Here is a 25,870-nt window from a genome sequence, read left to right as displayed (position 1 = left end):
CAGCTCCTAACAGCAGTTCTCGCGCAAGACTCACTCCTTTCCCAGTACTGCCTTGCGGGCGCTCGCACTCCCAGAAGTCCCGCCTCCCGCGAGCAGCTGACTCCGGAAAACGTCCACTCCGGGAGAGCCGGAATAGGTCAGGGGGCGGGGCCTCCGGCGACGCTCTCGCTTTCGCCTACGCTGCGTCGGCCTCGATTGACAGGCTCCGCTCCTTGCGATTGGGCGAGGCTAGCTGGGTGGGCGGGCCTCCAGCGCGGCGGCTCGCTGACTGGTCGGTTCCGCCATGCGGGCGGAGGGGCGGAGCTTGTGGCGGTGCGTGGGGTCCGGCTGCCTTGTCAGCCTGGTAGGGTCGGGTGCATGTGGATGCTCCGCTCGCTGCTCTGCCTGCTGCGTCCGGTTGGCCTTCGCAGCATGTCGCAGGGTTCGGCTCGTCGGCCGCGGCCGCCCAAAGACCCGCTGCGACACCTGCGCACGCGGGAGAAGCGCGGCCCGGACTCCCCTGCCCGGGCCCCGAACACCGTGTACCTGCAGGTGGTGGCGGCGGGCGGCCGGGATGCGGGCGCCGCTGTCTACGTCTTCTCGGAGTACAACAGGTCAGTGCGGACGGACAGCCCCCGGCCGTCGGGCCCCACCGCCACGTGCTCGGGGCCTGGCTCTTCTGTCCAGCCCTGTAGGCGCCTCCCCTCCCTTAGTCCGCATGGTGCCAAACTTCCATGGCTGTGTCCCGGGTCGCACTGTCAGCATGCCAAAGTAGGGGGCTTACGGTGAACGTGTAGGTTAGACCGGTCTGGTGAGTTGTTGGGGAAAGGGGCCTCTTCTATGGGTCTATGCCGAACTACGTACACTCTTCACTAACCAAAGAGGGTTCAAAACCTACCAGCCGTGTCAGAACCCCGTCATCTTGGTTGTACTTATATCGCAGTAGACTTTTCTAAGTTTGGTGGGGTTTCTCCCATAGGTACCTTTTTAACTGCGGAGAAGGCGTCCAGAGACTCATGCAGGAACACAAGTGAGTCAACAGCTGGCTTCTGGGGTGGAGATGATTATGGGCTTGAGAGCTGAGGTGAGAAGGCAGGTGAGACTTCTCAGCAGAGTGCTCTTTGGTCAGCCCTGTTCCGTCTTGCTGAAATGGATGTCTCGTCATAGATTGAAAGTGGCTCGCTTGGACAACATATTTCTGACCCGAATGCATTGGTCAAATGTTGGGGGCTTGTGTGGTGAGTAGGTTTTGGCGCTCAGAGGCTGGTGGGAAGTCTCTGGGGGTTTAACATGGCGGCTCCTTTGCTCATCTTCCCGGCGCAGTTTAGTCAGCTTGAGCAGGGACTGTGCAAAGCTAGACTCAGAAAAGCCGGTCTTGGTGTGGTTACGCCCTTGAGTGCTGGACCACAGATTTAACTAGATTGTGTCATGGTGGCGATCAGAGTAAAGGTACATCAGCAGCTGTATGCAGACACCTACTGTGGAAATGGCCTTGTTATTCCTGGCCATCAACTGGGAATATCAAGGCTGTGTGCAGCCAGATTTTGAAAGCCTGGTGGTATGGCTAGAGGAAGGAATGAGGTAGCGGACCGCCCCGTTTTCATAGCGGATACTGCAGTGATACATGGCATCCATCCATTGTACAGTTCAGCGGGTGGGTGCCCAGCTTCATGCCAGCTGCCTCCTGCCTCGCTGCCTCCCTTCAGTCACCTGTGCCCATTCTAGAGGCACACTGGGAAGATTTGTCACTAGTACTTCTGCCAACATTAGTTTTTCTTTATGTATTGCATAGTTGCTTATAAGCAGAACAGGGACTCGTGGGTAAATAACTAGTTCATCGAGAGGCGCCCCGCCCCCCATCCCCACTGGGCAGTGCCTGTTTGTTGAGAGAGCTGAATTTTTTTTTTTTTTTTAAACATTCTTTTTAGGAATGATTCTAACTTTAAAGGAAACCGGGCTTCCCAAATGTGTTCTTTCTGGGCCTCCACAACTGGTGAGTCTTCTGAGTCGCCTGTCCAGACCACCTCCTTTTAAAAGTGTTAGTGCATTGCAGCTTAGCCCTCTGCCCTCAGAGATAACAAGTTGTGGAGTAAACACATCTCCTTTAACAGTGCGTGAATACCAGCTGTGTGGCCCTGGGGGAGAGTACTTTGCCTCTCCGCGCCAGTTTCTTGATTTATCAAGTGGCCACAGTGCTCCATAAGGTTGTTAGGAATGAACGACCTGGCACGTAGGAGGTACTCAGTCACTTCGGACATTTGGGACTGTAGATGTACTTAACGAATTGACACTTTTTGCCCTTATTAACTTCAGATATCTGAGTGTGCTTCTCTGCATCTCCTCGAGCCTTCACTGTCTGTGCGTGTCAGTTCCCACCTCTCCGTAATCCCTCCTCCTGGGAGCAGCCAGAGCAAGGTGTACAGGCAGTGTGCTACTTCCGCAGTGTTGCCTCCGAGGACCACAGGCCGCTGTTCATGCTTCTGCCTGTGCCCTCAAGCTGGAGCCATGCGGGCCAGCACTGACCCACTGTTTTCAAAGGTCCTTTCCTCTCTAGCTGTACCTGTCAGAAAACTTATTTTCAGCCCCCGTGTCTCTTTCACAGCACTTGGTTGTTCCTGAGTTGTTTGTGTTAGCATTTGTTTCACCCCCATCTCTGTGTTCATGAGAACGAGAACGTCATCTCTCTTCATGTTGCTAAAACGGTGGCATCTAATTATACTGGGCACGATAACTATCTGCACAGATGAAATTCAAAGTACTGCCTGAGTGTCCTATAGACATAGAGTACGTATACTGTAGCACTTATTTGAAGACTTTACTGTGTCCTGTATTTAAAACATAATTTCTTGCTTGCTTATTTTTTAGGAAAAATATATAGAAGCAATCAAAATATTTTCTGGTCCATTGAAAGGAATAGACCTGGGTATGTTGTTGACTGTGGCTTGTTATCTCATATTTCTTCTTGTATGAGCCCTGCTTGTCAAATCAGAATCCACCAAGAACTGGTTTAAAGCAAACCTTAAAGTCACATGCCTCATTCAGCATGCAGTAATTTTTTAAGTGTTTCGTTTTGTTCTGTTGTTGTTGTTCCTTCTCTTAATTAAAAAAAAAAAAATGATTTCTTTTTATTTCATGTGCCTTGGTGTTATGCCTATATATATGTCTTTGGGAGACTATCAGATCCCTTGATACTGGAGTTACAGATAGTTAGTTGCTGCCATGTGGGTGCTGGGAATTGAACCCACACTTTCTGGAAGAGCAGCCAGTGTCCTTAGATGCTGAAGCATCATGCCTGCTTTCACTTCAGCTTCTCATGCCCTCCCCTTGGGCCCCAGGCTCCTTCCCCAGTCCAAGAGGTGGTTCTTTGTGCCTTGAATTCCTTGCAGGAGGAATTGGTCCTTCATACCAATTCCTTGGTATAAAGGGTCTGTGGCCATCTTTGTAGCTGAGCCTCAACTCCAGCTGTGCTGCCAGGCCCCTAACCTTGGTGGGAAGAAGTGTGAATAAAGGTAATCAGGATCCTGGAGCCAGCAAGCCCCCCTACCCCACCCTAGCCTGTCAATGCTGTTCTTTTGAAAAGCACTGACAGTTTTATTTCAGGATCAGGATTTATACCAGTTTTCATGGCTGACATGACAGAGTTTCTGGCTGGCCATCTGGTTAATTCAGGGCTTTTGCATTTGAACACATTGTTGGCTTATCTTTTTCTTATTGGATCCTGTGCCGTACTCATAGCATGATTTTTGATGAAAATACAACATCCCCCCCCCCAAAAAAAATTTTTTTTAAAGCTACTTAGGAAACCTGGTTTTGCTGGCATATTCCCAGTAACATTCTAAGGCAAGTTAATGGCTTTGGGTGGATATCCTGTAGGTTAATTTTCCCACACCTTTATTAATACATGATTTCTTGACCTGTGTTTTCCCTGCAGCCGTGCGGCCTCACTCTGCACCCGACTACAAGGATGAGACTATGACTGTTCACCAGGTTCCTATTCACAGTGAGTCTTAGAGCCGATTTCCTTGGAGCAGGTTTCTCATCAAGGGAAACACGGGCAAGGAGAGACTGTGAGGCCTTGGTTTCAGTGTCCTGTGTGGGACTGTGTGCACACAGGCTGGCATGTTCATTCACGAGGGGTTCATTTGATGCAGATATAAGTGCCTTTCTTAGAGTCTTTTTTAATAACTGCTGCAGAAAAGAGGGGCATTGAGGGCTGAGAAACTCCAGCCATGCTTGAGGTACTAGGGCCAAAGGTTGTGGCCTTGAGTTGGAAACAGGTGCTCCCCAGGTCACTCTGGGTAAACAGTCTGTGCCGGGTTTACCTACATTTGAAGGGAAGACCTGATGCTAGGGAGATTCCTCTGATACAGACAGCTGGCATCATCTTGACAGTTGCTGAGAAACTATAGAAGAGATGAGAGAACCAGCAAAGGTGGAGCTGGGGGAGGAACTGAGGTGTATGGTGGCCATGGTGAAAGATTGGAGGGATGGGTGTGTTTCTTGAGCAGTGGCACCACTGCTCAAGGCCAGCGAGGGGATGGCCCAAGGTCTCTCCACTCACTCCGGGTCGTGTGTCTTCTCTTACCTGACTACTGCTACCCCACCCAACCCTAACTGGAAGTGTCTGTCTTTCTTATTTCTTTCCAGCACTCTGTTCTCCCCTCCTGAGCACATCGTAGTTTACATGTTTTGCTGTGGTTGATGCTTGCCCAATTCTGCTGGCCAGTGTTCCCCTGGATCCCAGCAGGTCCTGATTGAGTGTTGGGCCTGGAGGAGCAAACAGTTTCTGTTGAGACCAGCAGCTGCGCCTTAGCTTCTCAGAGCAGCAGTGTCTCCCCCCCCCCTCGAAAACCTAGATAACCTAGAATTTCTCCCCTTTTGGTGATGGGTATCCCGTGGGCCAGTGTAGATCAGACAGCAGTGATAACTGAACTAGTCTATAGCCAGGATGCTTGTCAGTCAAACACTGTTGAATCCCTTCTGTGGGCAAGGCCCTGAGCCAGGGAGAGGCCAGCTGATTGGGTTGCGGTTAAATGGGATCCGTGACATGTGATGGCTTCTTGTGCTGCCCAGGTGAGCGGAAGTATGGCAAGCAACAGCCAACGCAGAGCCCGGAAAGGTCTCCCAACAGACTCAGTCCCAAGCAGTTGTCATCAGACTCTGGATCAGCTGAAAATGGGCAGCACCTTCCACAGGCCAGCAGCGCAGGTAAACCGTGGGGAAGGGCTTAGGAATTCTTAATGCCTTGACATTCTGATTGACAGTAGTTGTGTTCGTCTTGGGCGTATAGTGAGTTGTATTTATCTGTATAGGAAGTCAAGCTAGTTAACATACCTGTCATCTCACCAAGCTGTGTGTTATGCTAAGTATGTTAGAAATCTATGATTTACATGGCCCTCCCTCTCACGGTGCTGAGTGCAGCGCCTCATGCGTTCCGCAAACCTTGTCCACTGAGCCACCTCTCCAACTCTACTCAGCAAGTATGAAGCGAACAGCTCATTGTCGCTGTGGTCACAGTACAGTGTGGCCTGTTGCCAGCGCGCCTGAAACTTTGCACTCATTGTTCAGCCTCCTCTCTCTCCCCATCGCTCACCAGTCTAGCCTTCGATAACCTCATCAAAAGTGATCAAAGGTTAATGTGAGATGAATTTTTCTGTTTAGATGGTGTGTGTCCTTCTGTGCCTCTATCCAGTGTGGCAAATGACAGATCTTTGCCTCTTATACTCTAAGTTAGGATCTTCACTGTAAGAAGCTCTCTGCACAAGTAGATGCTTTTGTTAGTAATGCAGAGACCTGGTGTAGGGGAAAGAGGTCAAGATGGGTTGTCAGAAGGGTGACAGGCCTGAGTGTCAGGCAGTTTCCAGCTTTAGATAGCCCAGGCGCTTGTGTACATAGAGGAGCAGCAGGGCCTGGTGGGCTTTTGGGTGGGAGGCTTTTGGTGTTTTCATTAATGAAACAATAATGTAGAGACTGGCTGCTACCCTCACACAGCAGACAAGTCAATGAGAAGGTCAGCCTCTTAGAAGACAGCTGTCTAAATTTCCTCTGTCTGAGGGATTGGATACTCGGTCTGCTCTTCAGTGTTGGGCACAGGTTGGTCAGCTCCCCCTGGTCTTAGGGAGTCTGTTTGGTGACTAAGAAGACAGACCTTGCCAAGCCTCTTTTGTATGGCAAGCTGAGAGGACCAAAACCCACATCTCATTGTTTTATATTTATGTACTTGTTTATAAAACATTAGAATGAGGGCTGGCAGGATGGCTCAGTGGGTAGACACTTGCTGCCAAGACTGAAGACATGAGTTTCATTCCCAAAGCCCAAATGATAGCAGGAGAGATCTTTGGCAAGTTGGCCTTTGACCTCCACATAAGCACAATATTACCACCCTACCCCATAAATAAATGTAAAAAAAGTTAAACGGTACTACTTACTTTATCCTGCCCCAAATAAGCCAAACTGGATGTGTAAAAAGTTTTACTTGTCATAATGACTGTTTCCTGGTTGGAGTTTCCTTTCTTACCTTCTGGTCCTTCTGCTCCCTCCGTAGTAAGATGAGCCCAGAGCCTTGGGCCTGGTAGGTAAGCATTCTCTCACTGGCCTAATTTTAGTTCTTCATTTTGAGACAGTTGTCTGAGCTTGTTTTGAACTTTTGATCTCCCTGCCTCAGCCTCCCAAATAGCTGGAACTGCAGCCATATACCACCAGGCCTCTTTGGAGTTTCACATTTTCTAGTCACTTATTGTTGACATGAGAAAGACAAAGAGGAGTGTGATGAGGACAGAGTCTTCCACTTCAGGATGGGCTCAGCAGTGTCCCTTTACTATACTGAATGAGGATTAAGGGACAGTAATTTGAGAAGTGTGTGCAGCCTTCACATGCACCCTGTTAACTGTGCTTTTCCTCAGGTGTCAATGGAAAAGCTGGTGGCAGGGACCCTTCCTTAGTGGTGGCTTTTGTCTGCCAGGTACGTCTTGGCCACGGTGGGCAGTAAGGGGCATGTGGCTGGTAGCCAGCAGGTGCTGTGTTCTGGGAGCGTCTGTTAGCCTCTGTGCAGTCATTTGCAGGAAGCTCCTGAATTACCTGCGCTGACAGCAGAACTGCCTTCTCCAAACTCCACCTGCACTTGCATGGTGTTCCAAGTTCTTGTCCGGTGCCCTGTCCGTCTGCACAGGGGTTTTATGTTGTGGGTGGCTGGTTTCCTCGGAATCCGCAATCATTGAGGGCAGCTATTGCCTGTTTCCTGTAAGTCAGGCATTTGAACTTCCACCTCCTTCAACTTTGTTTCATTTCATTTCCCCCGTCATAGTTCAAGCATGTGATTTTGATTTTGATATCGGCTCCCATTCACAGAGGCCTAAATTCACTGCCTGAAAATGCTCACTCACATTTTATCATGATAAACTGTTTGACCCCACGACTGACTTTTAATAGGACCTTACTGTAAAGCTTGGTTGCAATACAGCCTGTAACAAATATTTTGCTTAAATGTGGTGAGGCAGCATTGTTTTTATGTCAGGTATGTTGAATTTTAGCTCTGTTTGGGGCCTGGGGCTCAGTGAGAGGGGATTTGTCTGCTATTAGATTCAATCACTGGCACTCCAAAAGGGGAAAAAAATATCTATTTGGAATTTTTGTCCAGATTCTAGGACCTCCAAGGAAGAAGCTGCTGTTAACAGTGATGGTCAGATGGCATTGTCAGTATCGCTTCTATTTGGATGACAGCTACGCTTTGTGTAAATGCTGATGCTGTGTTTCCAGGCTTAGGCAGAGACATCTTAACTCTTGGATGTTTGCATCGGGCTACACACTCCTTCCCTTCCTAAGTCATTGCCCTGGGACTAGTAAAGATCGTGTTTCTGTGTGATTCAGGCAGCTGTCTGTCTGCAGGCAGCCATTCTAGACCTGTAGGCCCTCTTGTTCTAGCCACAGGCTGGCAACCTGTATTTCCCCTCTCTCTCTTGTCTGCTGCCACTTTGTTCTGCTGGCAGTGCTGGAGATGTAGCCCAAGGGGCTTTGCATATCTTAGCAAGCTCTCTACCACTCACTAAACTGCAACCCCAGGCCCCTTTAAGTTTTGATTTTGAGGCAGGGTCTTGCTAAGCTATCCCCACTGGCCTTGAGCTTGAGGTGTTCTGCTGAACTTCTGAAGGCTGACCTCATCCTCAGGCCCTTTCCTCCTGTTAGCATGATGCTTTTCAGCTGAGGTTAGGAAGGCAGTGAACTAGCCCCAGTCACAGGAGCCAGGGAAAGCACAAGGCCTGGGGCAGCACACCTTACAGGGCAGGGTGGGCTCGGGGCAGCTGTGGCGAGTAACCTCTCAGCCAAGGAAGTTAAGAATAAACTCAGTAGTTTATAAGATCTAAGGAAGAAAATAAGGATCAAATGTGACTCAGCAGATAGCTGCTCATAGCCTTGTGTGGCATCATGTGTGCACTCTGTAGGTTCCAGGAATGTCAGACAGAAGTTTCTGGAATGTGGTGTGGATTGCTTCATCACCTGACAAAAAAAGAGCAAACTGGGAATTTGTTAACATTTTTCTCTGTCCAATAAAAGCTGAAGTGTTATACTGTCAGGCGTTTGAAGGAGGAAGAACCCCCCCATTCTGTTACCATCCTACAGGTGTCAGTGTCGTCCTGCTGGGTGGCAGCGTGCAGCACTGACTGGCCACTGCCCTGGTAGACATTGCTTTGGTAGCACTCTGCTGTGAGATGAGATGATGGAACACCCTCAGTTCTCCTGGGGCCACCTATGTGTCCTAGCTGTTAACTGTAGCGTGGAAGAGTCTATTAAGTTCATAGCAAGGAGATAGGGGAGTAAGCACTATGCCTTAGCTCTAGAGCCTTTGGAAAGAAACACTTGTTTAGAATATGTATTCTTATTGTATTTGAATGAATTGTGAGGAAGTCACCAAAAGTAGATACACTTCTGTGAAAGTTAAGATAAGGTGCTTCATTTGCATTCTCTTTCTCACAGCTTCATCTGAAGAAAGGAAACTTCTTGGTGCTTAAAGCAAAGGAGCTGGGCCTTCCTGTGTGAGTGTCAGGTCCTTGGGAGCTCCGTGGTGGGCCTCTGTAAAAAGAAAGCTGCTCACAGAGCTTGCCTGTCTTTCAGGGGGACGGCCGCCATTGCACCCATCATTGCTGCTGTCAAGGACGGGAAGAGTATCACTTATGAAGGAAAGGAGGTGAGGCTCCTGGTTTAGCAGTTGAAGGTGGGGCCTGGGACACTGAGCAGAGCCACTGTCTGGCTTAAGCTTACAGACTCCACTTTGAAGGATGAGTGGGGCAGTTTGGGATTGCCTTCTCTTGACTCCACAGGGGGACCCTCACCTACACCCATGATGCACCCTGCAGTGCTCAGCCTGGGCATCTCTGTGTGGTCTGCTCACACCTGGTGAGCCTTTGCGTGTGTTGATGCTTTTCCTTGCAGTGCCTGCCTGCAAGGATGAGCCTTGCTGGCAAGTCTTAAAGGAGAGCTGTGCTCCTTATCTAAGAAGGTGTTTCTGGTGTAACTTACACGTGAATGAATCCTCCCACTAGCCACTCATGTCTGCAAGGCCCCATAAACCAGTGCCCATCTGCTGAAATACGAACAAACTGAGCAGGAATGGGTGGGTGGCAACTACGGGTCAGGTTGTGCTCTGTGTATTAAATGTGGGTTGTGTAATGGTAGCAGCTTCCTTATAGGACATTTGGTTGTGGCTTCTGAGCGGAGGTTCTGGAAGGGCGCTGTGCTTCAGTAAGTGGCCTGTCTAATTCTCTAGATTGCTGCAGACGTGCTTTGTACACCCCCAGACCCTGGCCTTGCATTTATCGTGGTGGAGTGTCCCGATGAAGGCTTCATCCAGCCCATCTGTGACAATGACACCTTTAAAAGGTAATAAGGAGTGACTTTGGGTGGGAAAAGTGAGAGCCATCGCTGTTGAGCACACCTAGCTCAGCACAGACACTCATGTCCCAAAGACAGATCATGTCCTCAACATACAGTGTGTCTGGGAAGGCCTGGATATTGGGTTCAAGGTCTGTCTTGATCTTACTAGCAATATTTGGGCAGTAGTATAGTTAGTAGGCTTTGAAACGAAATTTGAGAACAAGTGATGACCACAAGCCTTTGAAGACTAGAAAACTCAGCTGTGAGAGAGAGGCAGGCAGAGAAAGAGAGAGAGAACACATGAACAAGAAAAACAGACATCTAAGTCTCAAATTCCAGAATGAATGCACAGGCAAGTAAGTCTCTTGACCTATCTACCCTATATGTGTTTTCTTCCTTCACTTTGAGACTAATGAGGTAGGGCAGAGTGTCGAAGACCCTGTGACCTAGACTGTGCTAGGGACAGTCTCGGCATGAAACATCTCTCTGGCCCAAGTGTTACGTCTGCTGGAAACCAGCCAATTGTGCAGCTTCAGTCCTGGATAGGAATCCCTCTTTGGTCCTTGGGCTCAGCTAGAACACACATAGCAGTGTCCTTCCACTAAGCTTCATCCCCAGCCCTTGGTTCTTTTGAGACAAGGTATTAACCATGTAGGCTCAGCTGGCCCTGGTCACGTCCTCCTTTAGACTTCTTGGTGCTTGGGTATGGTGCGTGCCACCACCTTTGGGTAGAATTGTTATGCCTCATGCTTGGTTTATACTCTTCCCCATCCTTAGTGGCTTGTTGGTGTTTACTTGCCTTTTTCACATGCTGCTTTGTTTTACTTAGACAACAAATTCTTCTGGGCTCTTGTACTGTTTCACAGTGGTGTCAGGAACTCCCCCTAGGCCTCTTTGTCCTTTGTGGGTTCAGTGCCCTGGCCAGAGACTATCCTAATCACGTTTAGAGCAGCAGAGCCTATCGCAGCCAGAGGAGCTTGAGAGAGGTGGTATATGTTGGGGTGTGGTGGGGTAGGGGATGAAAACAGCCACTGAACTAGAAGCAAGTGTCACTAGGTTAGTGGGGTGAGAGGCGGCAGCTCTGAGTAGTTTAGTCAATGGCTGCACGATACCCTTCTGCGTGTGTCCTGAGTTTGTAGCTCTTTTAAAGGAAACCCTGTTTTTCCTTGTGCCCAGGTACCAGGCAGAGGCTGATGCGCCTGTGGCCCTAGTGGTCCACATTGCCCCAGAATCTGTGCTCACCGACAGCAGGTACCAGCAGTGGATGGAGAGGTACGGAGCAACTCTTGTGGGTGGTTGTGTGTTTGGGTGGGTGCTCCTACAGTAACTACTGCTCTGCTCACTGCCTGCCCTCCCCTGAGCTTGCCTGAAATTCCTCTGTGATTCTTGTGAATTCTGGGAAGGTCCCTCTGGAGGGGGGGGGGGGTCCATGTTGAATCATTGCCACTAGATGGCGCAAAGCCCCACTCCCCACTTGCCCAGGACTCCTGGTCTCATCTTTTGCACTTTGCTTACTGAGTGCGGAGGAGAGACTGGCAAAAGGAAAGGAACAGCTCCCACCAGCATCCCACTGCACACCTGTGTTTGACTTCAGCTGCTCTGGTTTACTCTCGAGCAGATCTGTGAGGAGAAGATCCACCGTCATATAACCCTGTGCTAGCGAGTACCAAGAGAGTGTTGTAGCTTGGGTATTTGGTGGGCTCCAGTGGCTCCTCAGCTGCACTGCCTCTGCTTCACCTCCTAGCTGACCTCTCTGCCCCAGCAGTTCTGGGTGTTACTTAAGCTCTGTCCTTCATCCCTTGTGCATCTTAGTCAGAACACAGATTGCCTTTTTTCCTCTTAGGCCTTTTTTATACCCTGTACTTGGTGTTTAACATCGTACACGAAGGTCTTAGACTTTCTTAGTTTCCCACCATTCTTTCCAACACATCCCAAAGGCAGTACAAGAGGGACAAAAGCCTGGACTTTGACTTGGCAGCAGCCGGGTTATGTCTAGCCGTGCAGTGTGTCCGGGCAAATGGCATAACTCTGAACACGTCCATCCACGTTAATCATCCCTTTGCCATCCTTTCCCTGCAGTGGAGAGATTCCCTGCAGACACTGTAACCACGGGTCCTTCCCTGAGGCAGGGTGAGTCCCTGACAGATACTGCAATAATGGCTGTTTCTTCCTAGGTTCGGGCCTGACACACAGCACCTGATTCTGAATGAGAACTGCCCATCGCTTCACAACCTGCGCAGCCACAAGATCCAGACACAGCTCAACCTCATCCACCCCGACATCTTCCCCTGTCTCACTAGCTTCTACAGTAAGGTAGCTAGTGTCCCGCCTCTTTCCTGGCTGGCGGATTCCTGACCTTTGCTTTCTCACCATAAAGTGTGTTCTCGTTTTTCAGGAGGAGGGCTCTGCCCTCAGCATGCCCGCAGTTCGGGGTGAATGCCTTCTCAAGTATCAGCTGCGTCCCAAGAGAGAGTGGCAGAGGTGTGTGCAATTCTAAACCTATGGAAACTCCTAGACCGGGGCTTGGGAGCGTTTTCCGAAAATGGTCAGTAGCGGTGTTCAGGAAAGCATTTCCAGCCCTGTGGTGTCAGTAGTGACCTGTGCAGCAGCCGGAAGAGCCCAGCTCAAGTCACAGATGTGTATCAGAAAAGGTCTCACTGTGTAGCCCCAGCTGGCCTGAAACTCAGAGCTCTTCTGGCATCTGCCTCCCAAGTGTTGGGATTAAAAGTGTGCGCCACGATGCATGGCTACATTACAAAGGATTCTGTTGGTATTTCTGACAGTGATGTTTTATTCATATGGGACAGTTTTTCCTTGTATTAATGCAACAGTAAATGTCTTCGATGGGAAATCTGCTTCCAAATGGCAATATCTAATGTGGGTCACAGTGTGTGACTTCCTTGGGCACCCCATGATCATACATTGCTGTCTGGAGGTTCCAGACAGGCGAGAAGTATTCGCTGACTGACTGCCTGCCTGCTGGCTTCTCGTTCTTGTTGGGTATGAGTGTGAGGTCTTTACTCTTTCCTCACCTCCCAGCACCATTGTTAGAATAGATCATGTTTTACAATGTCACTCTGTGCTGTGGTGGTTGAGTAATCATTGCTCCGTAGTGGTATGCCTTGGCCATGGGCATCGCTGCATACCTTCCTCAGCCCATCTGCCAGTGAAAATGTCATTTCGAGATCCCAGCTCCACTGAGTCCATCTGGAAAGGTTGGCATGGGACTGCTTTGTAAGCTTTGGGGTGCTTTCCTACTCAGCTAGCCAGAGAACCAGTCCTTTCAGAATTAAACTGAGTGGAGGAGGCCAGCAATACCAGCATTCCCTGGGGCTTGCTGAGCATGTAGGCTCTCTGGCTCCACCCCAGAGCTGATGTCAGTTTGAGTTCTGCAGACCACCAGGATGCCAGTTATTAGCTGTGTGCAAGCTTAGTTTAAGAGGTACTTACTGGAAACCTTCTCAGCTAGGGCCCTGTGGTGCTCCTAGGGGACACTGGCTCATATGTGGAGACATGATTATCACAGTCTTGGGTAGCAGATGTGGGGCTGAAGGGAGCAACTGCACTATCAAGAGAGATCCATCTTGCCTGAGCACCAGGAAAACTTGATTGTCAGGCCCGAGGCTGGAGAGCTTGCAGAGAACTAGGGCTGCTCAGGGTTCATTCACCTTTAGTTGAGGAAGGTTCTGCAGACTAGAACCACCTGGGTCCTTTTCTATAGGAGAGCTCTGTTCCTGAACTGGTTACTTTTCTGTTGCTATGAGAAAACACCATCCCAAAATTACCTTATGAGAAAGTGTTCATTTTGATTGACAATTCCAGAGTTCATCCTGGTAGGGAGGCATGGCAGGCAGAAGTGGAAAGCATGGCATGGCAGGTACTGAGCGATCCAGACCTCAGCCACAAACACAAAGCAAAGAAAGTGAACTGGAAGAGGGGCAAACCTCTAAACACCCTGAAGTTTGCCCCCTCCTTCAGGAAGGCTTGTCAGTGACCCATAATTCCTCATTACCTCCCCAGACAGAATCACACACATGGGACTGAGGGTGAGGGTGGTGCGAGACCATCAGAGTACACACGGGTTTATTCTGGACATCGAAATGAGCATTGGCCGAGAGGCTGTGCAGACCCTTTGGGCTACCCAGGTTATTTTCCTCTGCAGGGATACCACCCTCAACTACAATACTGAAGAGTTCATAGCTGAGGCCTTGGAGCTCCCCAATTTCCAGGAGAGTGTGCAGGAGTATAGGAAGAGTGTGCCAGAGAGCCCAGCCCCAGCAGGTGAGCCAAAGCCCCAGGAGCCTCTCTGCTAAGCATTTCCTGTCTGCAGCCCTGCCGTCTTGAGCAGGGTGTGGGGCAAACTGCAACCTGACTATTTAACTCAAGACTTCTCTGTGTTACAACAGAGGACTGAGGGATATTGTCACCTGTGTCACAGGAGCCCGTCACCAGAGCCCCCACCCCAGTAAACTCTGTTTAGTGTGACAGTGTGGGCGATCTTGAGGGTCCACCTGTAGGAAATTGGTTTGTGGAAGCCCTGTGAGACCATGGAGATCTTCCCTTGCCACGGTTGCCTTTGATCTACTCCTGTTAGCCAAGGAGGGCCATGGAATGTGTTTGCCACCTAACCAGTGTTACTGCTTCATTAGGAAAGGAAATTGAAGAACTTTTTGACCTCTGCACTTTGGGGGTTTTCTGAGTTTTCAATTAATGAGAAAGAGGATGCTGGAATAGAAGGGGTTAGGGTTTGCTCTAGCCAGGTGGCCTGTCCCCACCCCTGCTTTTTGAAGGTCATTGCTAGGTCAGCCACTTTTCTTCCCGAGTGTGTCTGGGAAAGAACTATTTCCTGGGATTTGCTTCTTCCTTTCTGATTAAGTTGGTGCCCTGCTCTGTTAGCCCATGGCCCTCAGGTGAGGGTGCAGGCTAGCCCTGTGTTCCTGCGAAGCAAATGGGAAGTACATGCACACGAAGTGTGCAGTCTTAATGCCAGGTGGAGGTGCCGTCCCCAGGAAGAAGGTGTTGATTCAGAGCTAAGGAAAGTGGCTATGTTGTTTAGCAGGGTTGTTTGTTTGTGTTCTTTATTTTGTTTTCTAAAGAAAGGCCTGAGGAATTACCATCTGTCCAGATGCTCTTCTTCCTCAACAGGCTGCACACCTCATTGAAAAGGAAACACTTTTACCCATCACCGTCTGAGAAGGTGGATTGGACTAGATTGTTTGACTACCTCACGACAGAGTGCTGACTCAAGTTCCCTTGTATTTTCCACAGAGAAAAGAAGCCAGTATCCTGAAATCGTCTTCTTGGGTACAGGGTCTGCAATCCCAATGAAGATCCGAAATGTCAGCTCCACGCTCATCAACCTAAGGTACCGTGCTTGCTGCAGAAACTGCTGTCCGTCAGAGCTTGCTGCTAGACAGTCCTCGTCACTCACCAGGCTGATTGTCCTGGAGCAGAAGTATGTTATTGAGATAGGTCTTGCTGTATAGTGCTGGCTATTCTGGCCTTGCTGTCCTGGACTTCTGGCAGCCTTCCTTCATCTGCTTCCATAGTGCTGGGCCTAGTATATCTACTTGCTTACTTCTGGGAAACATGGAGGCTCGTCCCCTCATGACTTCGCAGAAAAAGAACTGAAATCTCTTTATGCTGTCTGTGTTGCTGAAGGGTGTCCCAGTAAGCTTACATGTTAAGCCTGCAGTGGACAGGTGACTGCGGACAATGGACAGGCACATGCTGAGAGAGGGTGCTTCAGTTGTGCAGCCTAAGCTGCAGGCCCAGGCCTTGAGCTCGTATCTTAATTGGTACCTGTGTTTCCCCCAGCTTCTTGCTGGTATATTTAAAAGCTTTCGGGGTCTTGCACATTTGTTTATATTCAGCTCACTGTTGAGTTCTGCTAGTTTTTTTTTCTGGTTGATTTATGGGTTTGCTTAGATTCATTTATTTGTAGATATGTGTTAGAGTCACTGTGAAATGTTCATGATTGGTCTGCAAACACGTATGTCAAGGAAGCAAGTTGGTGAAGGACTGGAGTAGTTCTTAGAGCTCATTATTACTGGCGCTGGTGAAGAACAAACAATAACCAAGTAATGCTGCGAGTGTGCGCTGCGGCGCCCAGGCACACCTGAGGTCAGATGCTTTCAGATCTAGTTATGTTTTCTTTATGAGTGGGAAATGTAGGAAAGTGGGTTCGAGTTGCCTGGCCTCTGTTGAAGACTTGTGGTTTCTGATCCCTAAACTCTCCCTGGTGCCCTTGTTGGTGGGAACAGTCTGCCTTTTCCCATGTAGGCTCCCCTGGAAGTCAGACTTTAGAATGAAGGGTCTTCGGATGCATGCAGCCCTGCCAATGTCAGTGGCTTCCTTTAGAGAGGACAGACACAAGAGAATACCTCCGTGTGTCTGCCCGGGAGTAGACTTTGGAGGGCCTCTGTAGTGCTGAGCTGAGGCTTGAGACCTGCCCAGCTGACAGCTGTGAGGCTCACACTAGCCACCTCCTCAGAGAAGGCTCATGACGCCTGCCCTGTTCAAGACAGTTTGAGGACCAGGTCCACTTGGGAACCGGGAGCCACCTCCCATGACATACTCTGAGAAGAATGTAGCCCACTGGGGAAGCGGAGGTGCTGTGAGGGCTGACTCCCATTGTCCACACTCTGCTGTTCCTTTTTCTGCTTTTGATACCCAGCTTTGTGGTGATGTATGTCCTTCAAGACTTCAGGGTTCTTTGGCTCTTTCTTCCACATAAAGAAGAGATACAGTAAGCTAGATGACCTGTGCGCTTTCATTAGTTAACTTTCATATGAGTGCCACAAAGGACACGGATGGTGGTGTCTGCAGCTGCTGCCCATTCTGTCTCTGCTGCAGTGATGTCCTTCTGGAAAATCTAGACTGAAGCCTTTCCTATTGCTGATTTTTCTGCAGCCCTGACAAGTCTGTGCTGCTGGACTGTGGGGAAGGCACGTTCGGGCAGCTGTGCCGTCATTATGGACAGCAAATAGACGGAGTCCTGTGCAACCTCGCTGCTGTGTTTGTGTCTCACCTGCATGCGGACCACCACACGGTGAGTGTGGGGCTCCAGAGGTCAGCATGTGGGAGGCCCTGGCCCCTTTAGTCTGGGCTTGGGCTTCTTTCTCCCTGTTCCAAACTTCTGGCTTTCCTTGCTTTACACATAGCCTACCCCGCTGGACCGTCCAGATCTGGCGCTGGTGAAGAACAAACAATAACCAAGTAATGCTGCAAGTGTGCGCTGCAGCGCCCAGGCGCACCTGAGGTCTTTTAGGGCTTTTAGGAAGCCTTTTAGGGCTTCCTCGGTATCAGCCCACTGGCCTCCTTCTAACATAGCTGCATTTTTCTGCCAGTAACAGTTCACTGTCACTGGTCAGCCTGTGCCACCCACCTGTGATATGGGGTAGGGCTGGGCCAGTGAGATCGAAACCACTTGTGAACAGGGCCTTGAGCCCTGAGCTGTGGAGGTGATGCCAGGCCTGGCTCACCACATGCACTCCCCCACCCACACAGGGCTTGCTGAACATCCTACTGCAGAGAGAGCGCGCGATGGTAAGTGAGGTACCTGACTGACACTGGTAATAGCCTGCTTCATCATTGGCTGTACCTGCCACTCATTTCAAACCATTCTTACTGGGAAGTCCCCTTATTGGCTCTGCACTGGGATCTTTTTCCAGGTGTCTCTGGGGAAAGCTTTCCAGCCTTTGCTTGTGGTAGCCCCTACCCAGCTCAGGGCCTGGCTGCAGCAGTATCACAACCAGTGCCAGGAGATTCTGCACCACATCAGGTGAGCACCATGTGCACTAGGCCCCAGGCTGTTACCTTCCACTGCTGCCTCCTTCCAGAGCCCCAGCTGACTGGGTGGCAGATGAAGTCCTGGCAGCTGTGCCCTTTGAGCAGACTCTCCAAGTATCCCAGGTCTCACTGCAGCTCTGTGCCACCATGACTGTGGCCACTGTCCCTGCAGCTGACAGTTCCAAGGTCAAATATCCAACCAGCTGCTAGCTCCGAGACATCCAAGCCAGGTGGTGCAGGGAGGGCCTAGCCTCACGTCCAGGGAGGGATGAGAAGATGCTGCCCACAACCTGCACTGTTAAGTTTCCTGCAGTGAACTGGTTAGGCTAGATGTGTGGCGTAGCTCTTTTCATTTGACCAGTTTTCCTGTGTCCATTACTGTGACAAAGTCATGATTCTTAGAACACTGAAGGTTCTTCATCCAAAGAACAGAAGTGTTGATTGTAAGTGTTAAATAACTTTTTAGAAAACATGTTCATCATCAGTTTTCAAATGCTTTGTCTTCTCATAGTATGATTCCTGCCAAATGCCTTCAGAAAGGGGCAGAGGTCTCCAGTCCCCCCATTGAAAGGATGATCAGCTTGCTGCTGGATACATGTGACTTAAAAGAAGTAAGTGGCCCAGGTGCAGGCCCCACAGAGGGTGGGTAGGGTAGGAGCGGAGGCCTGAGCCCTCCACCTTTGCTCCCTTAGTTTCAGACCTGCCAGGTACGGCACTGCAAGCATGCTTTCGGTTGTGCACTGGTACACTCATCTGGCTGGAAGGTGGTCTACTCGGGGGACACCATGCCATGTGAGGCTCTGATCCAGATGGGTAAGTGAGGGAAGAGGGCCTCACCTTGGTTCTTAGAGAGGTGCCTGGGATGAGTGCAGGGTGTGTGCAGGTGGGTGTGTAGGTAATGCCAACAGATAGCAGACTGGTTCCTGTCCAGGCTGTTCTTACCCAGACTGTTGCCCCGAGGAACAGAGAAGTCACAGAACTTAGGGAGCTGAGTATTTGGGTCAGAACTCAGCTTTGCATCCCAGAGATAAATGCTGCTCATCCAGACTCCTCCTTGATGCCTGTCTTTCCATCCAGGGAAAGATGCCAACCTCCTGATACACGAAGCCACCCTAGAGGATGGCTTAGAAGAGGAAGCGGTGGAAAAAACACACAGGTAGCAATGCTACTTAGTCCTCTTCATGGTCTCTTTTGTCAAATAAAAGCTAAGCAGCCTTCCACTCACACCCCACAGAGAGGTGATGCCCACAGCCACACAGGACTGGCTGACTTCCAGGCTTATGGAATTTCCTGAATGCATGTTAGGTTCCCTGGCACTCTGCCTCTGTTCTTGTGTATACCCCAGGCAGGGTTCTATGGTGAGGTGTGGGGTTTTAAAAGAACAAATTAGCTGGAATAAACTAACTTCAGGGGAGAGTGGGGTCATGGCTGAATACAGGGGGTTTTAAGAAGACAGACCTTCCTAGGTTCCCCGGGGCTTTTCTCAAGTGTTCATTCTAACAAGCTGACAGCCAGCAGCCGTGGGTCTGTGTTCTCAGGAAGGGAAGTGTGGCAGCCTCTGGCCCTCAGGAGCATCTCTGCTGGCTCAGCAGCCTTCTGAGGACTCCTACCAGCGCTCCTTGGTGCCCTCAGCATGTGGGGACAGGCTTGTGGACTGCTGCTCCAAGGCCATCCCTTGCTCTCTTTGCTACAGCACTACGTCCCAGGCTATTAATGTGGGGATGCGGATGAATGCCAACTTCATCATGCTAAACCATTTCAGTCAGCGGTACGCCAAGATTCCCCTTTTCAGCCCTGACTTCAACGAGAAAGTTGGCATCGCCTTTGACCACATGAAGGTCTGTATGTCATGTGGACCGGGAGGGCTCTGAGGGGCAGGGCCAGCTAGGAAAGTCACCCTCAGTCACTACTCCTTTTGTGGCGTAGGACCGCCAAAGAAAGCAGCTTTTTCTATCACGACCCAGACCGACACAGTCTGCTCCTGAAGGTTCTTCCTTCTTTCTGGGTCCCAAAGATTGCAGAACGTCTCAGGCCTGGGCTGTCCCCACTGCAGGACTAGCATGAACGCATGGAACAGGGGCTAGTCCCCCAGAGTGGCAAGCTTGGCCTGCACCTTCACCTTCCCAAATGAAGGCGTGGGGCTTGAGCTGGCTCTGGTTGTTAGGAGCTTGACAGAAGAGCGTGGACTATTTGTTTCTTTTCCCTTCAGTCTCCGTTCCCTTACCTAAGAGTGGGGAATTGCCCCTTATTATTACTATGCTCCCTCACAAATAGCATTCTTTTAAGCCATGGTCCCTTTGTCTGAAGGTATGCAGGCAAGAAGAGGTGGTCTAACCCCATACCCCAGTTCACATGCTCCTTTGCCCCTTTCAATGTTTTCCTGTTTTGTCTGTTCTTCCAGGTCTGCTTTGGAGACTTCCCAACAGTGCCCAAGTTGATTCCCCCACTGAAGGCCCTGTTTGCAGATGACATTGAAGAGATGGTGGAGCGTAGGGAGAAGCGGGAGCTACGATTGGTGCGAGCAGCCCTCCTGGCCCAGCAGGCAGACAGCCCAGAGGGCAGAGAGCCCCAGGAGAAGCGGGCTCACACAGAAGAGCCACACAGCCCACAGAGCAAGAAGGTCAGAGCCCAGTAAAAGTCTAAGCCATCCTGGACTGAAAGCTGGGTGTGGAGCAGTATGTCATCCTGGCGGGAGCCAGCGTGCACGATCTAGCCAGGAGGCAGCATGGAATCGGTATGCAGTCCTCTGTGGCCATGGCCAGGAGAGCACCCATCTGCCAGGGGCCTCCCATGCCTGGAGGAGAACATAGTGGCAGGACAGGAGGCCATGGAGTAGAAGACAGGAAGCCAGTCTTTAAAGGAGTCATGGAAACTGAGGTGTCTGCCCCCCACTCACTACCACAGGGGTTCCCTCTGCATGCCAGAGTCAAGCCTCGTGACAGGTGCCATGGGTGTGTATGTCCCCGACTCCAAGAATAGTATTTCTAAGGACTCAGACTCAATAAAGGTCAAGTTTGGAATCCTGAGTTCTCTGGCTTCATCGTGGTTCTGCTTCAGTGTGGGGTCTTGTTTGAGTTGGGGTACGCAGTGTGCCCTGCATGCTGCAGTAGCAGCAAGGATCTGTGGAGCACAATGACAAAGTCACTGTGGAAGTATGAAGAAATGTCACCTTGGGCTAGATGCCTTGCTGGATCTGAAAACAGGTTAGTGACGACCTTGGAAGGATGTTCAAACCCGACTAACATATTCTCCCTACCCAGGAGGGCGCGGACAGCACTTTAGAAACTCGGCTGTGAGACAGCAAAGCCTTGGCCTTCCTTGGTGGTGATCGTCAGACTTCCTCCTGAGGCAGCACAGGATGTCGTAACTGCCCAGCAGCCTTTACTGAAACAAGGGCATGTGCCAAGCTCAGGGTTAATAAATCTATTTTAATAACATTACTCTTGACAACAGTTTATACATTTATGTAAAGATAACCTTCAACCCCCAGGCTCCGTTACAAATTGGGGACTGGACTGCCCTTGCCAGGAAGTAAGCAAAGCTGTAACGTCAAGTCTGCAGATCCCACTCTCGGAGAAGGGTGAGTTTACACTGCTGGGAAAAATAACTAAGCATTTAGAATTTTTCATTGTACACCTGTACATTGGTTTAGATTGAATGGCTCAAATTAAACAAATATAGATTTCATATATACAAATATAGCATGTATAGGTATATCTGTTTTCAAAGGATCAAACTTTGAACTTTGACTTTGCATGCATGGCCCAGATCTGTTTCATTCCCTTACTTCCAAAGTGTAAACAGGCTCCCTGTGCCCTGCCCAGGGCTGGGTGGGATATGGTGAGGAGGATGAGCAGGGTCTGCTGGTGAACAAAGCAGGCCACGCTGTGGGCTGGGCAGCTAGTCCCACCCCCTCTGCCTGCTTTGGGGAACAGAATTATTGCTAGTGAGCGCTAACCTCCAGAACAGGAGTGCCAGGCCCCGCGTATCTACTAAGCTGGGTGCCTGAATGGGATAGTTGCTCTAAGATAGCCAATATGTTTGGGGAACATGGAGCCCTACATAGGGCCTTCTGTGTTCAAACCCGCAGTTGACAAACATCAGGGCAGAGTAAAGGGAGCCTTCGTCACACAGGGGAAGTAAAGCTGTCTGAGTAGATGTGTTACGCTCTTACTTTAGAGCTGTGATTAAGGGTAGCCTAAAAGGTCTTTCTGGTTGGCTGGGACCCTGGCAGCAGACAGAGGACAGACAGTGCCCAGGACTTCTCTTGTCCTGGTGAAAGAGTCTCCTCCTGTCCAGCTCCCCCGCCCCCCGGCCCATCTGGTGATGCTGCGGGACCTGATGTCCCAGTCAAGGCAGTAACTGGACCCTCCCTTGCACCCTCATCCTGCAAAGGCCATTCTGACAAGCCCTTGAGTAGAGGTGGATGCTGCTTGCCATAGAGGCCGAAGATGGATCAAAATAGGCACAAAGTCAAAAGGCAAAGGTCAAACAAAAGGCTGGAATCATCACCCTAAATGAACAAACGAAATCTGCACCACCAACACTGGCCACATGGACGGGAGAGCTCTTTTCCTCTGCCCAACTCCACCCTGGTGTTGGACATGACAGCAAAGGGCTGCTAGAAAATCCTTGGCAGGCTAGGGGGCACTGCTCCGGGGGTGTCTGGGGGCCCACGGATGTATGTACAGGTGTCAAGGTGGGCTGCGTCAAAGAGCTGTGCTCTCAGACTCTTCTTCTGAGTCCCTCTTGTCAGTCACCAAGGGCCGCTGTGCATGTTCCAGGGGGCTCAGGCGGAGCGTTGACCCCAGCTCTATGTGGATGGAGGGGACATCAAAGTGGACAAGATCTGCAGAGAGAGGAGGAGGTGAAGGGGGGCCAGTTGAAAGCAGTGTGGCCTTTTATGCTCAGACTTGCTCATTAGAAGTTGGACACTACTGGGTGTGGCTGTGGCTGGGTCTGGTCTAATGCCTGGGAGCCTGGCTGCCTGGCTAGGGGACAAGGCTGTTCCAGTCTTTCAGCCTCTGTATCCAAGTCCTGATAAGCAGGGTGTTCCCAGAAAGGCCTCAGTACCATCTCCTAGGAATCAGCCTACAGAGACAGTCACTGTCCTCACTCAGAAACTGCTGTGTGGTAGCAGCTCAGGGAGGCAGGACAGAATCTTCCTTAGGATGCTGGATCCAACCCCACTGCCATCACCTGTTTTGACTTTCACAAGGAAAACTAAAAGATCATCTTGACAAAGGCAGGGAGAATGAATGTACCAGAAGTTACAAGGCTTAGTGTCCAGACATCTGAGAGTCAGCAAAGAGAGAACAATTTCACAGGGCCATCAGCTGGGCACTCGGCCTCTTGGACACGCACACTGGAGTGGTCCTGGAGTCTCAGGAGGGTAGATCTGGAGGGCTCAGCCTGCTGAGGCCCTGGGCTGCAGGAGGTGAGTTGGGATGATGGGTCCTTGGGACTCTTCGCTCCTAGTTATATCATTCCCTCTGTCCACTTCACTTAGTTCTGGACATCTGCGAGTCGTGGCAACCTGAGCTGGCAACAGCATTCTCACTGAGCACACCAACCTGGCAGGGGCTCGGCCCTAGGCCACTCAGAAGGTGAGTTGTGTTTTTTTGGCTTTAAAAATATTAACAAACATGTTGAGAATGAGGAGTACCATACCGAGTGTACAGGCATTACACTTGGACACTGCCCTCAAAGACATCTTACAGACACACGAGCACCGGGACACCCCTACTCTACCTATTCCAGCCTGCCTAGTGGCACAGGGGTGGGGCAGGCTGGGGTCTGACACTTGCCCGCCAGTACCAAGTGCTCCCCTGCAGTGTGTGTTGTGGATCCCACAGGAGGCTTAAAGGCCGACTTTGTTCTGCATGTGGGAGGCAGGCTGCTGAAGGAGGGGGAGTGGGAGGGTGGATCAAGGTCTCATGGCGAGACTGTGGCTTCGGACAAGCTTAAGCAACCCTGTAGTCAAATCAGGGCAACAGGGCATTGAGGAGCATGAACTTGACAGTTCAGACGGTGCCCAGCTAGCACAGGACTGTCTCAACCCTACCTTGGGGGTTCCCTCAAAGGATCCTGAGCAAAAAGGGTCACTCAGCAAGAGGGCAGGGCTTAGGGGAGAAGCCTACTGCTCCCCTCAGGAGACCTGTGAGTACCAGATGCCTAGCGGCTAGTTAGTAGGATGAAATCCTTTCATTGGTCTCTAGGCTTCATTCACACTCTTGCCTAATTTTTAGGTTTTAATATCTATTCTTGATGAGAGGAAACCTAAGTAGATAAAAAGGATGAAAATGCCCCAAAGATTCCAGGGTTCTTTCAGAGGACTGGCGGTAGCTGCTATTCTAGAACTCGTGTTCTAAAACACTGAGTTTGCGAACCTTAGGTGCTGCCCTCTGGACTGCTGACCTTTGCCCTACTGCTGCCAGTGGCACGTGGATGAGCTGGTGCATGCCCAAGGCCACTGACCAAAGTAGTGGCCCTGTGCCAGACAGCACCTGGTGAGTGTTCTTGGGGACACGTTCCTCAGCAAAGGGGCGCTTCCAGCAGGTAGCCCCGTAAGAGCAGGTCTGTTATGATGGTAAGCTGTTAGCTGGAGGAAAGGGGATCTGCCGCTAAGATGGTGACAGGCAGAAAAAGACGGGCTGGGGCCCCTATGCTGGGTGTGTCTTTTCCTAATGAGAGGAAAGGGAAAACGCCAGTGGCCTCACAGGCTCCTAAGCCAGCAGGCCCTCCTTGAGGCTGGGAAAGCCAGTAAGTGAAGAAGGCATGCTGTTGGTGGGTCTGAGCCACATGCAGTGAGAGGACGGGCTGCTGGGATGGGTGGGGGCCAGGCAGCTGGCTGGGCTGGCTAGAGGGAGTAAAGCGAGGTGAGCTGGGGCCAGCTTACCCTGAAAATCCCCCTCACACGTATCCAACACTGCGTCACTCATGTCACACAGCTGCAAGAACATAATGATAGGATTCGGAGAGAGGAACAAACAGGATGAAACACACATAACAAAAAAAACACTGCCCATGTCACAGTCCCAGAGATGCCACACCGACTACAGATTCTACACTGTCAGAGACCTATGCATACAGGACACATGAACATTGATACAGTGGGGAGCCTGGGCAGGATGTCACTTGAGTCTAACGGTCACTGAGTCACAGACTTCAGCCTAGGCTATGGAAAGCGACCCATGCCTCAGAAGCTGCAGGCCCTGTCCCTCCTTGCCTACCACTTCTCTCATTGTGCTCCTTTCTGTTTCCTTCAGTGGCATTGCTTGTCTTGTGCCCTGTTCACAGGGATACCTTGACTCTCAGCTTTGGAGTGGCTGGGAAAGTTGGCAGAACTGGAGTGATGAGGGCACAGTCCCTACAAGCTGCCCCTGGCCACCACCACTCAAACAGGTGCTGCCTCCCCACAAGGGTTCATCTAGGTAATGTACCTCTGCAGTGCTCACAGGAGGGGGCTGCTCACTGCCCTTTCCAGGAAAGTTCCCTAGGTTTTGACTATGCTACAGAAGGGGTGAACAAATATATTCAACATTTATCACTTCCAAAAATACAGAAGCCGGCTTGCCAGATGGCTCTTCCCATGATGCTGCAAGTCCTGACCTGTGACAAGCACTTGCTATTTGACTAGCATTTTCACTGGCAGCTGAGAGCTGGACCCCATAAACTGTGGCTGCCATCTCATCCAGGGAAGAACACGACAAGTTCTATGAGGATGCGGTGGGAGCAGAGTCCCACTGTACCCAAGGAGCCTACTGGTCTTGGCATGTACATGGCAGATAGTGCATGTGAGTATGTGGGTTTCTTGACGTACGTGCTGGGGATAAGCTCGGGTAGAGCAAATGGTCCACCTGCCCCAGCATAATTCTTACGTGGGTACGCGGCTTACACGTGTGGGGTGCAGTGTGTGCATGTTTATGTCGTGTTTGTGCGCGCTATCTGTACATACGTATGTAGCTTTGGTGTATGGGTGAGTAGGAGAGTACATGTGATCCAAGAGTGGAATATCTGTGTGTGCTGCATGTACATGCAGTCCCTATGTGATGGATGTATATGTATGCGAAGTCAGCATGACGGCATGGTGCATCTGTGTGTATGGTGCACAAATGCGCACGCATATCGGGATGTAGAGTATGCAGTGTGGTGCACTGGCTAGTTCTGTGTCAGCCTGACACGGGCCGGAGTCATCTGGGAAGAAGGAACCTCCACTGAGACAATTCTCCAC

At 50.6% G+C, this 25,870-nt stretch overlaps 2 protein-coding genes across 8 annotated transcripts in view; one reads left to right on the top strand and one right to left on the bottom strand.

Annotated features, from left to right (window-relative positions):
* The first annotated feature begins 294 nt into the window (after positions 1-294).
* Elac2 (elaC ribonuclease Z 2) lies at positions 295-20,663 on the top strand. Of its 2 annotated transcripts, XM_021662049.2 has the most exons (24): positions 295-593; positions 959-1,009; positions 1,147-1,217; positions 1,908-1,972; positions 2,845-2,902; positions 3,911-3,979; positions 5,053-5,187; positions 6,882-6,940; positions 8,950-9,008; positions 9,088-9,160; positions 9,740-9,852; positions 11,023-11,118; positions 12,021-12,159; positions 12,242-12,327; positions 14,009-14,127; positions 15,115-15,211; positions 16,759-16,897; positions 17,356-17,394; positions 17,520-17,629; positions 18,149-18,248; positions 18,330-18,450; positions 18,715-18,793; positions 19,331-19,475; positions 20,039-20,663. In XM_021662049.2, the coding sequence occupies exons 1-24, from the start codon at positions 358-360 to the stop codon at positions 20,270-20,272; spliced, it is 2,493 nt and encodes an 830-aa protein (XP_021517724.1). In that variant the 5' UTR covers positions 295-357; the 3' UTR covers positions 20,273-20,663. The 2 variants fall into 2 exon arrangements, with proteins under 2 accessions (XP_021517724.1, XP_060219480.1); XM_060363497.1 differs by lacking the exons at positions 295-593; positions 959-1,009; positions 1,147-1,217; ... (7 more) ...; positions 9,740-9,852; positions 11,023-11,118 and having other exon boundaries at positions 12,053-12,154.
* Positions 20,664-21,045: 382 nt separating this feature from the next.
* The window catches only part of Arhgap44 (Rho GTPase activating protein 44), a 152,082-nt gene continuing 147,257 nt past the window's right edge, over positions 21,046-25,870 (bottom strand). For 5 of the 6 annotated variants that reach the window (XM_060363501.1, XM_060363499.1, XM_060363504.1 and 2 more), the window contains one exon: positions 21,046-22,486. In XM_060363501.1, the coding sequence (XP_060219484.1) occupies positions 22,347-22,486 (140 nt within the window). In that variant the 3' untranslated portion in view covers positions 21,046-22,346. Of the gene's footprint in view, positions 22,487-24,535; positions 24,588-25,870 lie in introns of all 6 variants that reach the window. The other variant, XM_060363502.1, reaches the window with a different exon arrangement.

Source organism: Meriones unguiculatus, chromosome 11 (assembly GCF_030254825.1).
Source record: "Meriones unguiculatus strain TT.TT164.6M chromosome 11, Bangor_MerUng_6.1, whole genome shotgun sequence".
In the NCBI taxonomy this organism is placed as follows: domain Eukaryota; kingdom Metazoa; phylum Chordata; class Mammalia; order Rodentia; family Muridae; genus Meriones; species Meriones unguiculatus.
The sequence above is the reverse complement of the archived record's forward strand: the minus strand, read 5'-3'. Positions and strand labels throughout refer to the sequence as shown.